Here is a 15,843-nt window from a genome sequence, read left to right on the forward strand (position 1 = left end):
GCGGGGGATTTAAATATCCCCCGCGGGATTTAAATAAACATGGCCGCCGCTTTTTTTCCGGCTTGGGGAAAAGCCGGAAAAAAGCGTCTAGACTGGCCCGATCCTCCGGAATAAAGCCCTATTCCGGAGGATCTCTTATTCCTACTTCAAAGTAGGAATAAGAGATCCTCCGGAATAGGGCTTTATTCCGGAGGATCGGGCCAGTCTAGACGCTTTTTTCCGGCTTTTCCCCAAGCCGGAAAAAAAGCGGCGGCCATGTTTATTTAAATCCCGCGGGGGATATTTAAATCCCCCGCGGATTTCCCTATTCCCACTTTCAAAATTAGCATGCCCCTTCCGAAGAAGGGGCCAGTGTAGACGTAGCCCTAGAGTTTAGAGTCACGTCTGTGTAGAAACATAGCTCTGTGCTACAGAGGCGAAGTGCATAAGCTGTGCCCATAGCTTTTACTGGTTAAACCCTCACAATTTTGCCAATGAAGCTTATTACAGCCCCTTTGAGCTAACTAAACTATACCAACAAAAGTGCCTTCTTGCTGGTATAACTGGTGCAGCCACAGCAATCAGGGATTTCACTTCATTACACCCTGGTGGATGAAGCTATGCTGCTGTAAACCAGGCCCAGGACTCTTGAGACAGGCAGACATTACTGAGGGCTCTCTGTGGAAGAGCAAAAATCCCATCAACTCCAATGGGCCAGGTCTGCAGCATTGGGCTCTATAAGTATATTTGATCCAGTGGGACATTTTCACTTCCGGCAAAGATGGGTAATATGACTGCAGGATGCAGCGTTTGACCTCACATGCAGCTGATTCACTGGCTTAGGTCTGGATGTGGCCAGAGAATCTGACTGATTTCTGCAGGCTGTGAACACGGGCTGGGGTTAGCCACTAGTGTGAGAGTCGCCTAAGTAAACTGTGTAACCAAGTGTATGTGACTTGTAAATAAATTATGTGAACAGACGTCCGTAGCTTGTTCCTTGAGAGTGTGAACTATAGTGACTCACAGCCAGTGCTGTCTTTGCAATGGGGGCGGGAGTTCCCCAGTGGTGCCTTCTCCGTGGGAGCTGGGGGCACAGTGATTGGAAAGCCAGGCACAGGTCTGGGTGTGCACAGCCAGACCTCTCAGTTGTTCCCTATAGGCCCAGGTTCAGAAAAAGTTAAAGCCTTAGCCGTTCGCAGGCAGCAAACAAACAAAAAAGCCCAACGCCTAACAGGCAAACCAGCACATGCATGCACTGCAAGTGATGTCTGCCTGACTTGGCTGGGAGTGTGGAACCGCTCCACGCCCTGCACCATTAATCTCAACGGGTGCTACCTTGGCTGATGATACTTTCAAGGGCAACAATGGTAACTAGCTCATTGCCGAAAGCAGAGAGCTCAGACTACCGTGTGAGAGCGCAGGTATCTGCCTGCTCAGCAGCTGCAGGAGCTCTCGCACCACCCGGCCGGTAAGGGGAGGGAGGCTACGCCCGTCACCTTTTGCAAGAGGCCCCGCGGCTCCGTGGCCAGCCGGAGGGGGCTGCAATGCGCAGCCTGGCCGCTAGGAGCAGCGGCGCCGCAGGCCTGGGGCTAGCGCATGCGCACTGGGCGCTCCCGTCCTCCCGCCCTCTCCTGGCGCGCGCCCGCCCACCCGGGCCGGGGTATGAATGTGGCGGCGGGCGGGCCCGGCACACAGCCGCGTCCCCTCCGCTCGGCACGCGCAGCCCGAGCGCCGCCCTCGCCATGGTGAGCGGGCCGGGCCGCCGGGGGGCGCTATAGGGAGGGGGGAGTCTGTGGGGGGGGCTGTGGGGAGCTATGGGGGTGGTGTGGGGGGTTATGGGGGGCTGTGGGGAGCTATGGGGGTGGTGTGGGGGGGTCGTGGGGGGCTATGGGGGTGGTATGGGGGGGCTGTGGGGAGCTATGGGGGTGGTGTGGGGGGGTCGTGGGGGGCTATGGGGGTGGTATGGGGGGGCTGTGGGGAGCTATGGGGGTGGTGTGGGGGGGTCATGGGGGGCTATGGGGGTGGTATGGGGGATTATGGGGGGCTGTGGGGAGCTATGGGGGTGTTGTGTGGGGGGACCGTGGGGAGCTATGGGGGTGGTGTGGGGGGTTATGGGGGGCTGTGGGGAGCTATGGGGGTGTTGTGGGGGGGTCGTGGGGGGCTATGGGTGGTATGGGGGATTATGGGGGGGCTGTGGGGAGCTATGGGGGTGGTGTGGGGGGGTCGTGGGGGGCTATGGGGGTGGTATGGGGGATTATGGGGGGCTGTGGGGAGCTATGGGGTGGTGTGGGGGGTTATGGGGGGCTGTGGGGAGCTATGGGGGTGGTGTGAGGGGTTATGGGGGGCTGTGGGGAGCTATGGGGGTGTTGTGTGGGGGGACCGTGGGGAGCTATGGGGGTGGTGTGGGGAGTTATGGGGGGCTGTGGGGAGCTATGGGGGTGGTGTGTGGGGGGCTATGGGGGTGGTATGGGGGGCTGTAGAGAGCTATGGGGGATGTGGGGGGGCTTGTGGGGGGTGGTGTGTGGGGTGCTATGGGATGTTTGTGTGGGGGGTTATGGGGGGTGCAGGGGCCCATGTGCTGTGGGGACAGAGGGGTCATGGGGGGGAGTGACGAGAGCTGTTCTGGTGAATGGGAACCCCCTTCATGCACATTGTCGTGGCCTTTCTACAATGCAGGTGGAGCCCCTGGGGTAACAATGCAATGAACTATTTCGCCCCCCCCCCCAAACCCTCTCAGCTGGTGGGCAGCCACTTCCTAGGAGCAGGGTAGAGAGGGAGTCAGCAAGTTCCTTGCTGGACTGCTAGTTTCTAGTGGTAGAAATGTAGCCATGTTAGTCTGGTGCAGCTGAAACAAAAAACAGGATGGTGTAGCACTTTAAAGACTAACATTAAACCATCTTGTTAGTCTTTAAAGTGCTACACAGTCCTGTTTTTGTTTCTGCTAGTTTCTAGACATTCATATCCATTGCATACAGTGGGTTGGGGAAGTGTGTGTTTAGGGGTGGAGGGGTGTGTGTTTTGACCTGCAAGTGTGAAAAAGTAGGACGGTTAAGAGGCAGTAGGCACCTATACAAGACAAAGCTGTGCTATCAGAACTGGTACGAAAATCAGGACTTCTAGTCCCCCCTGCGTTGCTGTCCCCACATGGGGCTCGCAGGCTGGGGAAATTCAGGGTCCAACCAGAATGGACCTCATGACCCCTCACCAACACAGGAGAGCTTTTAAAACACAGATGTTAGAACCAGCCCCCACAGTCAGTGTTCAGCACCACATGGCATGTCTGTAAATACAGGAAGGAAACAACCGCCCCAGTCATCTGAATTTCTCATACAACTATGCACCTGTGTAAAGCACAGAGACCCTGGTAGGTTTCGTTTCATTTTGTCTTTGTCACTAGCGTCTACACATTCTAAGCTGTGTAGTGACTGTCTAAGCCAGATTGATGCTACGTATGCTCCGAGCAGCTTGCTATCTTTGTAGAGCACAAAACAGTGTACCAAACGGTCATATTAAGATCGCCACTGCCTTTGTAGTGGAGACGGAGAAGGCGTGCTGGCACTCCCCTAACAACGTAAGGTCTCATCTTTTATTTGGGGCTCTGAACCTTTTGTGTGCTGAGTGAGTGAGAGTTGAATGTTACTAAAATGCATTGCAGGCAGCTGGTAATGATGAGAGGAGGAAAAAGTTTTAGAGACTGTGAAGGAGGATCTGTGCCATAATTTGCAATCTGTACTGTGATTGTGTCTAACTGGTGTCTAAATGTTCAAACTGTTTTACCACTCTTAATTTGCTTGGTGTGAAAGGAAAGTGAGGTGGGGGAGGGAGACAATCTGCAACAGATACTAGCCCATATCCTGCAGTTGAATTCCCCCCAAGGCTTGGCTGGCATGTAAATGTCTGCTCAGAAAGAGCCACTTGTAAGATGAGAGCTACATTTGACTGCACCAGTCATGCTTAGAACTTTCTTCCCCTAAAACATTTCCTGTTGTTTCTCCGTTTTAAAAAGTGCCTTCTGTACTAAAGGTGCATGTTTTCAAAGTTGATGATAGGACTTGTATTCCTACTTAGAGGAAAGAGGTGGCAGGCTGCCACACATTAAATGAACTTTCTGGAAACTTTCACATTTCCTGATTAAGAAACAAGTACAGTAGCATATTGATACTGTTGCACAATGTCAGGATGTAGTGTTAAAAGGGGAACAAGGAACTTTTAGGGGGTTCTGGCAAAGTGAGGTGTTAAATAGCTGACAGTTGGTATCACATACTATAGTGAAAAGGGAAAGCCTTTGTTCTTCAGAAGTTTTTAACCAAACCTGGGGCACTGTGGCAGGACTGGGTCAATAGAGGACATTAGGGAATAATAGCCTTGCAGCTATGGAAACCATTACAATCCCCCTTGTAGCTGGCTGTGGAAGTTTAACAAGTATATTGTGGGTATATGCTAACTTGAACTATTGCATTTCCCAATGTTTGTGCTATAGCAGATGGCTGTTTGTTGCCGTGTGGAGTGTTTGAAACTTTAGTCAACTGCTGGGCAATTACTCAGGCAAAATAAGCCTGAGCAAGTGTCCTGCACATGATGCCTGTCGAATGAGATTGTAAACCAGGGATCTCAAACTCAATTTACCTTAGAGCCAGTGCCAGTCCTCAAATCCTACTAATGGGCCAGCAGACACCCTTCTCTGGCAGGACTCTGGGGACCTTCATGTGCATCTCCCAAACAACCCCAGCCCTGCCTGTTGGTCTATGCTTACCCCACTTCCCACACGACCCCTGGCCCTGCCAGGGGTCCCACTGTCAGCACAGTAGGGCTAGAGTGGCTTCCAGCTGCTAGCTTCATGGAGCTACCAGCATGTTCCTGTGGTCCAGGAAAGGTGTGTGCAGAGCCTTCCATATGTGTAAGCTGTGAAACCATTCATGTTCTGAAACTTACCCAATATCAGTGATACCAACTCTCCTGCTTTGATCACAAGCCTCCTGATAATTGAGGACTTTTTTTTCCTGGAAAGTCCCAGCCACATTATTGAAATTAAGCCAGATCTGGGAACTTAACTTCCTGATGCCTCATACACCCTTATCAACTGTGATTGCTCTGACTTAGTAGGTTATGCTTGTTTGTTGGTGTAGGGTATTAGAAGAGAATCCCAGCTGCCTTTTTTTTTTTTTTTAAGGAAGACTTTTGGTCCAATGGTTTGTGGAGAAAAGGTAGAAAACGGGCCCTGAGTTCAGCCAAAGACCTCAAACACCAGATGCCAAATAAAAAGATCCCCCAGTGTATTTTTATCTGATGTCAAGTAGGGATGTTAAAACACATTTAATTGTAACTGCTGAAAATTTCAGTGGTTACAGAGTTACATAAGGGGAGGCAGGCAGCTCCCGCCTACTGGTGTGTGCTGGAGCCTCTGTATCTGAGGCAACAGCAAGGGTGGAGGGCAGGCGGCTCCTGCCTGGCCTTCCCACTTCCATGCTGCTGCCTCTGATAGACACACAGCAGGGGAGGGCTGTGTGTAACTCTTCATGTTAACCCAGGCTTGGTTAACCATGTAAATGGTTACATTTTCACATCCCTAATTTCAAAAAGCCACTCTCTCTTTGAGGGTGAGAGGGCTCATGAGTTTTGAATTCTTGGGGTTGACAATACAGGCCATGCAAGTTGATTGGGCTCCTGGACACAGGGGGAGACACTGACGGAGACCAGACTCCTAACAAAAGACCTGAAACTCAATCCTAACCTTCGCACCCCTAGGTCCTTGCACTGGGATGCCCCCCTCAACATCCATATCCTTGCACATGTCCTTGTTAACTGAAACAAACACGCTGGCCGTACCCCAGTGGCTGCAGAAGAGCATCAACTCAGGTAGCTCCCTGGCAGCGCAGTTCACATCACAGTGCAGGTGGCCAGTCCAGCTTTGCAGACTGAGTGGTGCCCTCTGCGGTTGGAACTATGTGGGTGCTGGGGGCCTAGCTGCTGCAGTGTGCATGGGTGAGCCTCTGCATGCCACTCACCACCTTCCCAGCCCTCTGGACCAGCAGCCCTGTTGATTGGGCTAATGGTTACATAACTTTTTCAAACTACTTCATGGGCCATAGATGGGGGAAGTGCTTGGGCCATAGATGGCCTGTGGGCCGAGAGTTTGAGAACCCCTGCTATAAATGAATGTTCAAATCTCACTTTCTGGAATCACCACTCTTTGAACCAAGTGACCTTTTTTCCACCTGCAGACATGGGTATTGTGATTAAAGATGAGACCAGAGACTAGACTCCCTAACACAGCTACAAATCCGCTGTCAGGATTTGCATTGGAATATAGTTTTTATATAGTTCCCTAGGTGCATATTATCCATTACAGATGGTAAAAAACAGGGTCCCTATTCCAAACTACTTAAAGGAGGGTGGGATGCCAACTGAGGTGATGTACCTCCATTATGTAGGAGCACTGCCATCAGACTGAGGGAAGTGATTATTCCCCTTTATTCAGCAATTGAGAGGCCGCCTCTGGAGCACTGTGTCCAGTTTTGGACCCCCCCCCCACTACAGAAAGTATGCGGACAAACTGGAGAAAGTCCAGTGGAAGGGAACAAAAATGATGAGAAGCTGAGAGTGAAGGGAGAACTTTATAGCAGCCTCCTACTACTTGAAGGGGGGTTCCAGAGAGGCTGGAGAGACTGTTCTCAGTGGTGGTAGATGGCAGAACAAGAAGTAAAGGTCTCAAGTTACAGTGGGGGAGATCTAGGTTGGAAATTAGGAAGAACTATTTCACTTGGAGGGTGGTGAAGCACTGGAATGGGTTGTCTAGTGAGGTGGTAGAATCTTCTTCCCTAGGAGTTTTTTTAAGGCCAGGCTTGACAAAACCTGGCTGGGTTGATTTAGTTGGGATTGGTACTGCTTTGAGCAGGGGGTTGGACTAAATGACCTCTTAAGGTTTCTTCCAACCCTAATCTTTTATGCTTCTGTGTGAGTGGCAAGGTTTATGCCACCCCTTTTTAAAAAAAATCTTTTGATGGACCACCAGTGCTCTCAGGATGTGAAGGAGAGGTGCTCCTCCTAAACTCCATGCCAGTGGACTCTAGAAAAACATCAGTGGGTTGTGTGTAATAGAAATTAAACCATTTTCTATCCCCCAAGTTCTTAGCAGGGAGTAAAACACTGTTACAGCTCCTACAAATTCATCCTCTTTCCTGGAAGAGACACCAAATATTTGTTTCCATACAAATAGGAGCTTTGTAGGGAAAATTGTGGGGAAGGGGAGAAGTGACATAGCTTGCATTGAATTGAATAGATTGTTTAATTAGAAACTGTCCAACTGCTCCTTTAAGACTTATTTGTATGCTACCATTGTCTGTCCATTTTGCATATGGCCTGGTTTCATTAAAGAGCTTATTATTTAAAGTTGGCTGATAAACAATGGGGGCTGAGGGTGTTTTCTATTATTGTTCTTTTGTTTGCATCTTAAAAAAGCCTCAGTTACTGCTCTTCACCAACAGCTATTTTAATCATAATAGTTTGACTGCAAACCAGTCACAACTAAAATACTATATGCAGGCCCTGCTCAAATGCTCTCTTATGGTCACAGCACTTAACTTCCTCTGACTGTCTCACTTATTACCTGCACACTTGTTGAGGTTAAATGGTCCCTGACAAGTCAGATCTGACTCAACATTTAGATGTTAAAAAGAAATGTTACTGCTTCCATTCAGACAACTTTGATGTGGACAAGAAAGGACCCTGGCCCATGACATGAAACACTAGGTACCTCCATAATGAATTAAAACAGCCTGTGCTTACCAAGAGAGAATGAGGGAATATTGGCTCTGCCAAGCTCCTGAGAGAATTCCAGGTGGACCATATCATTCCTCCAAACAAGGCTCAAGGCCACCTTTCAATGTAAATGAGTGACTTTCTCTAGAAAGCACTCTGCCTAACATCTGCCGATAATACATACTGGCCAGTCAGTTACAGAGCTATATTTTGAGTTCATTATCTTACTTTTTATAGCTTTAAATCAGTTTTAAAGGGATTTATAGTCTAGTTGCACCCACAAGCATACTAGGCATTTTTCATACATACAGGAATACACGACCCTTGTTCCAAACTGCTGAAAGTGAAGAAATCCACATAAGAAGGGTGGGGAGAATTATGTAAACAAAATGTTTCCACAAACCTGCCTAGAGTGTCTTAACTCCAGGAGTACCAGTGAGCAGAGTCAAGCACTACCCCTCCACTACAGACCAGATAAATACTTGAATAGTACAAGATGAACAAATGAGTTAGCAGTGAAATTGCTCACTTATCTAGTACGTAGTTCCACTAACTAACTGTAGTGAAACCACTATTGGTGAGCCAAGTTGTTGCTCCATACCTAGCAGGTTAACTAATCTCAGTGGCCAAAATGCTCCCAGAGAAGGAAATTGAAGAGAGGCTATTTATATTTACAAACATCTTTGCTCCTGCTGGTACTATTGAAAATATTTGTGCCTTTAATAATGCGTTTTCCTTTCGCTTCCCAACTTCCGTTTGGTCCTACAGGGATTCCACAGGACATTGCCAGAGAAACTTGTGTGATATCATAATGTCAAGTTTATGTTGATACATCATCACAGGATCAAGTCCCACCCCAATATGTCTTATGATTTCACAGAGGCCTGTGTATAATTGCAATATAGATAAATTACTCCAGCATAGAAAAATTCTAATTAACTTCTTCCCAGAGTAACCACATGCCATTGTGAATCCTGCCTACAGTGCAAAAGATTGACAGGCAAACTCATGCAAACATCTGTCTCTTAGGCTTTTCCTGTAGCATCTGCTTCTGTAGAATCTAAGCGACAGCACTAGTTTTGGTTTCCCTTTTCCCTTCAGTCTCACCTAATGCATATTATGGAGTTTTAAAAGTCTTTGCCTCAAGTACAGCAACACAGAAAATTATTCTTCACTGCAGCAGTTAACCTGCCAATAAAGATCTTACCTCAGAGGCATTTCCAGGGAGGCCTGTCAGCACAGGCATGATACGCAGTAGTAGGTACACGCTCCTGCAGGCAGACTTCTCTCCAAAGTGCTCTCTCATGCACAACTGGAAAATATCTGTTAAAATATCAGACTCAAAAGCAAAGCAAACCTTTTTTCATCTCTGAATTTTAGTTTTAAAAATAATCTTCTCAGCATCAACAGCTGTGGCAGTAGCATGAAACTTTCACTTCTGCAGTTCAGGCTATATTTAAGTTTTTGCGCATGGTCTCTTTGAGCAAGAGTTATAAATATGGCAGCCTTACAGATTCTTTAGTTTCAGATAGATTGAACTGAGTGATCCATAAACTGGTGTCTATGGGTATGTCTAGACTGCGGGGGTTTTCTGGGATCCTGGAAAAACTCCGCCGGGTCCAGGGAACGCATTTGCTCTTACGCTTTTTTTTTTTTTGCTGAAGAGCAAACGTGCTCTTTCGTGGAGCCCTGTATACCTCGTTCTATGAGGAATAAGGGTTCCTCCAGAAGAGGAAACTTTTCCGCCATTTGGCCCTGCTAGATTGGACCAAATGGCAGAAAAGCAATCGGAAAATGCTATGCAAATTGTACTTCGCAATTTGCGTAGCTTTTTCTGAAAAACCGTGATAGTGTAGACCTAGCCTATGTGAAAATTTGAGGGAGGTAAACTATCAGTATAAGCATGGAGTTTGCAGTGGCATAACCCCACACAAGCCATCTTGGAAACAAGTGTGAGGATCTAACTGGTAAAAGGTATAATCTACAGATAAATGAGCAGGCAGGACTGGCCTACACCTCTTATATTTTAATTTTCTTCTAAATTCATATTCAAAGAGTTACTTTGAGAGCAGTGTAAGCGGAGTAAGGCAGCTGAGATTTAATACCAATAATGGTGGCACAGACATATAACATAATCAGGTCATTTGAACTCATCTATGGGCTATTTATGGACATCTGAATAGCAAAACTCCAGCTTCTGTCTAGTGAGGACTCAAACACAGTAATATATTGTTTAGTGTATAAAAAAGTGCTCTTTGGATTGTTATCACAAAAAAGTCATACCATTTTTTTTAAACTTTCAGAACAGAGGCTTTAGCCGGAAGAGCCATACATTCCTGCCTAAAATATTTAGAAAAATGTCTGCTCAATCATCAAAAGACAGACCTGAAAATCTGCAGTTTCCATTCCTTGATGATGATGCTACCATTTCTACAGTCAAAGAATCTAAAACCGTTTTTATCATAAGAGGCCTGCCTGGCAGTGGAAAATCCACCCTTGCCCGGGCTATTCAAGATCAGTATAAGGATGCCTGCAAGGTCATTTCTGCTGATAATTATAAAATTATACCTGCAATAAGAAGCTCCATTCCTGAAGATTATTCAAAGTTGGATGAGGATTTAGACAACTATTGCAAACGAGACATCAGTGTTGTTGTTGTGGATGATACTCACCATGAACGGGAACGGCTAGATCAACTCTTTGATATTGCTGACAAATACCAGTATGAAGTCCTCTTTGTGGAACCCAAAACACCTTGGAAGATGGATTGCTTGCAGCTTAAGGATAAGAATCAATGGAAACTATCTGTTGAAGATCTGAAGAAGATGAAACCAAGCTTGGAGAAAGATTTCCTGCCTGTGTATTATGGATGGTTTTTGAGCAAAAAGAGCTCTGAGCATTTGAGGAAGACTGGGCAAGCCTTTTTAGATGAGTTAGGAAATCTTAAAGCATTCAAAAAGGAGTCTAAGTACTGTACGTGTATAAATATTTTACTAAGCTTTTTATTCTACTAACCAGAGGGAAACAGATTTGCCCACTCAGCTTTCAAAGTAACATTTAAAGTTTTGTCTCATTTCTCCACAAATTATAATTTAAAGAATTTAATTAGAACAACATGTTGTCCAAAAAGCAGAAATAACTTTAGATCACTTATGTAGTAAAACATAACCCACCCTCTCTCAAATGTAAAGTTTTTGGAATCTGATGTTTAGGGGATTTACAGTGGGATAGTGAGCCTGCAGCCCAAGACTGGAAATATCCAAGCCATTCCAACTTGTTTCGTGTGATCTCTGTGATGTAAGTTGGAAGAGAGTGGCCAAGGTCTTAATCACATTGCCCCTAAAGTGATCCTTGTACTATTCAAGCTGAGGCAAACTGGTTAGCAATGCAAGGAAGCTTGCACTGCGAAACTATACTAGTAGTGTGGATAAGAACACTTAATTTTCTCCTGTTGTCTAGCACACTCCGGGTGCTAAATACAGTTAAACACCTTGTAAATGAGCATTTGCAGGGGATGATCATTAATTTCTCAGTAGTAATTTTGCTTATCTACACTTGCAGTTCTTCCTGACGAAGATCCCAAAATAAAATTGGACCTGACTGGCCACTTTGCGAAAAGGCCACCCGGCGTTTTGCACTGTACGACAAAATTTACTGACTTTGGAAAGGCTTTGGGAGCTGACGAATATGCACAACAAGAAGTTAGTGTCTTGGTTTGTTTTTCTTCAAAACAATGTGTTAAAGTTTTATGTTACACCAAATCTACCAAGGTAGAAGGGTGGCGTATGTGTAGCTTTCTAAAGCCATAGTGTAACTGCGTATGTCCCCCTCGGAACAACACTTGTGAAGCTGGCCCGTGTAGTGCAAAGAAATAGTAAGGATGTTACTCCTCAGGACTGAGGAAATAACACTGACAGGGAGATGCATTTGGAAAGTGTTTCATGTTGCTTCTAAACTACATGTTCTGGTAGTTTGACTTTTTCCATAAATACTATAGTTCTTCTCTAATGACTTGGTTTTGAGCAATCACGAACAAGTGACTAGTCGACTATCTAATAAACTTATCGGACAGTGGAATAGTGACTCGACTAGTCGTTTCCCTCTCCCCTTGCTGCCTCTATCAGAGAAGTGGCGGGGGAGGGAAACAGGCACCTGTGTTGGAGAGAGCCAGCTTAAAAGCCAGTTCCCCCCAGCACCATCTCCACAGAGGTCAGGAGGCAGAGGCACAGCGGGAAATGGTGCAAGCAGGGACTGCAGGGTCCCACTGCAGCGCTTCAGCCTTTGATGTGAGCAGGGGTTGCTCAGTCCCTGCTCGCGCTGTTTCCCCGCTGTGCCTCTGCCTCCTCTGCAGCAGCAAGGAGGGGGGAACCGGAGCCAGTATTGGAGGGGAGCTAGCTTAAAAGATGTTTCCCCCGAGCACTGTCCCCACGGTACTGCCTGCCCCTGCACAAAGGGGAAGCAGCAGCCCGTTTGTGGTGGCCAAGGCTGTCCGCCGTGGACAGGGGCTGCTGGACATAGTGCGAGCTGGGACCAAGCATTCCCACCTCATGCTTGTCTGGGACACTGCCCCTCTGCATTTTAAATGTAGTAAGAGCCCGGTGGCTGTTACTGTATTTAAAATGCAAAGCTGCAGTGCGAGTGGCTCCCGGAGCCATCCCTGCTGCGGCTCTGCAGAGCGGTCCTATCGACGAATCGTATAGCAGTGTTTCCCAAATGGTGTTCTGTGGAACCCCGGGATTCTGCAAAGTGAAAATAAGGATCGCATGAGAAAATGTCATTACAATAACATTTAATGATTTTTTAAAAAAATTAATAATTTAATTTAAACATTTAATAACATTTAATAATTTAAACATGTATTAATTTTATTGAAAAGTTTTCATTTGTATTGATCTCATGAGCTTGGTTAGCATTTGTTCATTATTATCCTTATTTGTGGTCTGACTTTTTCAGCTCCATATATGAGACTTATTAGGGGTTCCACAAAATTCTTTTGAGCTTAAAAAGGTTCCGTGACCAAATAAAATTGGGAAACACTGGACTATACGATTAGCCAGGTAACCGCAATTTAACATCCTTAATCATGAATTAAGGAATTGTTACTTCTGTCTTATGTAACATACCGGCTTAGCATGACATCCCAATGAAAACATATAAAATTAAGATGAGCAAAGGGTGGGGCGGGGGGGGACAGGAGAAAATAGTAACCTGCAATCACGTCGTCGTTTTCATACCATATTGAGTGTTTGGAGATGGCAAGCGAAGGACCCTGTGGTTGTTGAGAAGAGCTGTTACACATTGGATGCTTTGTAGCATCTACGTGGAATGTGTGAATTCCGCAAAGGAGATCAGTGAAGAATCCAATTGGAAAGGCAGAGTAGTCGATCTGGATGTAGATGTTACTATAAACTTCTGAAGGAGCATGATGGTGTCACTTTTATTCTGGATTCAAAGCATTTGGTCCCTTCTCTCCCTAGGTTGTGAAGGCTTCCTATGGAAAAGCCTTTACCCTGACTATCTCTGCACTGTTCCTCACAACAAAAACGGTGGGTGCTCGTCTGGAACTGAGCGAGCAAGAACTGTTGCTGTGGCCTGGAGACGTGGACAAGATACTGCCTATAGACAACTTGCCCAAAGGCAGCCGGGCTCACATTACCCTGGGATGTGCCAATGGCATCGAACCTGTCCAGACTGGGATTGACTTGCTGGAGTTTGTCAAGCTGGAAAAGGCAGGGAACAAAGGTGATGAGGTTGAGGAATTGGGTGGAGGGAAACTGCTGTACTTTGGCAATGGCATGTGGATGCTCCTTTTGTCTAAAAAGATTGAAGTGAAGGCTGTTTTCTCAGGTTACTATGGCAAGGGAAAGCTAGTGCCTACTCAGGGCAGTAGCAAACGAGGCTCTGCCTTTAATCCCTGCATTATCATCTAAGTGCTCAAGCTGTGCAGGGTTTTTTATTTTTAAAAAATGGGTATAACTTGGGTAACCTTTATAAAGTTGTAAAAAAAAGTTCTACGTGTACTAACGTAGCCCTTCTTCAACTCTAGTATGAAATGTCTCTACTGGGAAAGTGTATTGGTCCTCAGGAAAACTAAGTGGCTAAACAACTATTTCTGATAGTTAAATGGACCAAATAGTTAAATAAGGGAAGTGCTGAATGACTTTTAAAATACTAGATTGTTATAGAGGTCGCTTTCCTTTTGTTTGTTCCTCAGAATCATTCCTGACAGTCTACATGTTTAATTTCCCTTTGAATCACAATCCTAAATCATAACTGATTTAAACAGTGGTAGACCAAAGCTTTTAGCTACTTCTCATTCCGTAAGTCTAAGAGAATTGAAGCTGAAAGTTCAGCCCAACTTTGAAGTTGGTACAGTGCCCCACAGGCTGATGGCTCATACAGCCCTTGGTAGCTAATGACTAGAACTCCTAAGCCTCAGGGCTCATCGAGACTACGGGGATGATTCGAAAGAGGATATGCAAATTCCCATGGAAATTTGCATATCGTCTTCCAGTCTCACTTTCGAAAGCGAATGTAATCTAGACACTTTTTTTGGAAACCCCCTTTTTCAAAAAGCTGCTTTTCCTCAAAAAATGAGGCTTACACGACTTTTTGGAAAAGGGGGTTGCCAAAAAAATGCATCTAGATTACTTTCACTTTCGAAAGTGAGACCGGAAGAAGATATGCAAATTCCTGTGGAATTTGCATATCCTTTTGAATCTTCCCCGTAGTCTAGACAGACTCAGTGATGGGTAATATTTTTGAGGGGTAGGAGGGCAACAAGCACTCTAAGCAGCTTTGGTCTACAAGCCCAAGGATTAGGTATGTACTAAGGGATAGAAATGTAGCCGTGTTAGTCTGGTGTAGCTGAAACAAAAACCAGGACTATGTAGCACTTTAAAGACTAACAAGATGGCTTATTAGGTGATGAGCTTTCGTGGGCCAGACCTGAGGAAGTGGGTCTGGCCCACGAAAGCTCATCACCTAATAAACCATCTTGTTAGTCTTTAAAGTGCTACATTGTCCTGGTTTTTGTATGTACTTAGGGACATTTAAGAATCTTCATTAGGAAAAGTCAAACTCCTGTATCCCCATGACTAGCAGAGTGTGGCATACCCTAACTTCAAACCATTCAGGTAGCACATGAAGACTTCCTTGGGTGTGAGAAAAGGGAAAAGTGCACTGGTGAGTGAGGGAGGGATTTACTTCCCATTTTAAAACTGAAGATAAAAAAAATGGAACTAGTATGAGTAAGATCATGAAAAGGAGAATTTATCGGGAAAAATGTCCTAGCAATGCGATCTGCTCTGTTGTCCACAGAAAATGGCAGGCAGAGCTATTTAGCTGCTGATGGACAAAGACCTAGTCTGTGTATACCATAGGGAACAATCCTGCCCTGGCAGGGGGATGGAATAGATTAACTAATAGGTCTTTTCCATCTCTAACTCCTGATCCTTTATTAACTTTAAAATCATATCTGAAGTACTACATTGTACTTCATGCAAAATAGGTTTTCCTCCTTTGGATTCAAAGTCTAATTCTTTTGAATGTTAAGCATGGAAGTACACAAAGCTAACATATTACTTAGGAAATCAATAACGGTGGCATTGTAAATTTATGCATAACAGCCTGCTCAAATTACATTTTTCTAGCTGGTGGTCTAATGTTCAAGTATTTTAGTTGTGACACTTTAATTATGGTTGAAACTTGTTTATACTCATGAACAGAGCCAAATGCTGCTTGCCTACTGATCAATGGATTTTTGCTGTCATTATCCTCCTGTAACATTTGGCTGAACTAATCAATTCAGGTCAGAACAGCATTTTAAACTCATGTTACGGCTGTAATGTCCCATGAACTGTAAAGTGTATTGAAATAAACCCAGTATTAATGTGTTTACTGTGTCTGACATGCACACGCAAGGTTCACTGCAGGAAAGGATCTGTCACCACAACCCTAACTACTAAGTGGCCATGTGTGGACAGGGAGGCCACTTACCAAATGAGCTTGCAAAACTCAAATCCATGTGGGGCAAGGCCCTTGTGGATCCCCTCTCTGAATGTGTAAAAGAAAACCCAAGGGAGCTTTAAGGCTCTCCTGATAGAA

General features: G+C 45.6%; 1 protein-coding gene across 3 annotated transcripts; it reads left to right on the forward strand.

The window, feature by feature from the left end:
• Window positions 1-1,626: 1,626 nt before the first annotated feature.
• Window positions 1,627-15,632, forward strand: CNP (2',3'-cyclic nucleotide 3' phosphodiesterase). 3 transcript variants are annotated; one of them, XM_089773941.1, is made up of 5 exons: window positions 1,627-1,707; window positions 6,746-6,766; window positions 10,041-10,710; window positions 11,299-11,438; window positions 13,215-15,632. In XM_089773941.1, the coding sequence occupies exons 1-5, from the start codon at window positions 1,642-1,644 to the stop codon at window positions 13,665-13,667; spliced, it is 1,350 nt and encodes a 449-aa protein (XP_089630067.1). In that variant the 5' UTR covers window positions 1,627-1,641; the 3' UTR covers window positions 13,668-15,632. The 3 variants fall into 3 exon arrangements, with proteins under 3 accessions (XP_089630067.1, XP_006131004.1, XP_006131003.2); XM_006130942.4 differs by lacking the exons at window positions 1,627-1,707; window positions 6,746-6,766 and adding an exon at window positions 3,050-3,343; XM_006130941.5 differs by lacking the exons at window positions 1,627-1,707; window positions 6,746-6,766 and adding an exon at window positions 3,389-3,550.
• Window positions 15,633-15,843: the final 211 nt, after the last annotated feature.

This window comes from Pelodiscus sinensis, chromosome 29, assembly GCF_052426305.1.
Source record: "Pelodiscus sinensis isolate ZL-2025 chromosome 29, ASM5242630v1, whole genome shotgun sequence".
In the NCBI taxonomy this organism is placed as follows: Eukaryota; Metazoa; Chordata; order Testudines; family Trionychidae; genus Pelodiscus; species Pelodiscus sinensis.

Bases quoted from the DNA above. Each gene is read 5' to 3' on its own strand.
- CNP (XM_006130941.5), top strand. From the start codon at position 3,422: ATGCTACGTATGCTCCGAGCAGCTTGCTATCTTTGTAGAGCACAAAAC. The intron at 3,551-10,040 runs GTAAGGTCTCAT...TTAAACTTTCAG, and splicing joins GCTGGCACTCCCCTAACAAC to AACAGAGGCTTTAGCCGGAA. The intron at 10,711-11,298 runs GTACGTGTATAA...CTACACTTGCAG, and splicing joins CAAAAAGGAGTCTAAGTACT to TTCTTCCTGACGAAGATCCC.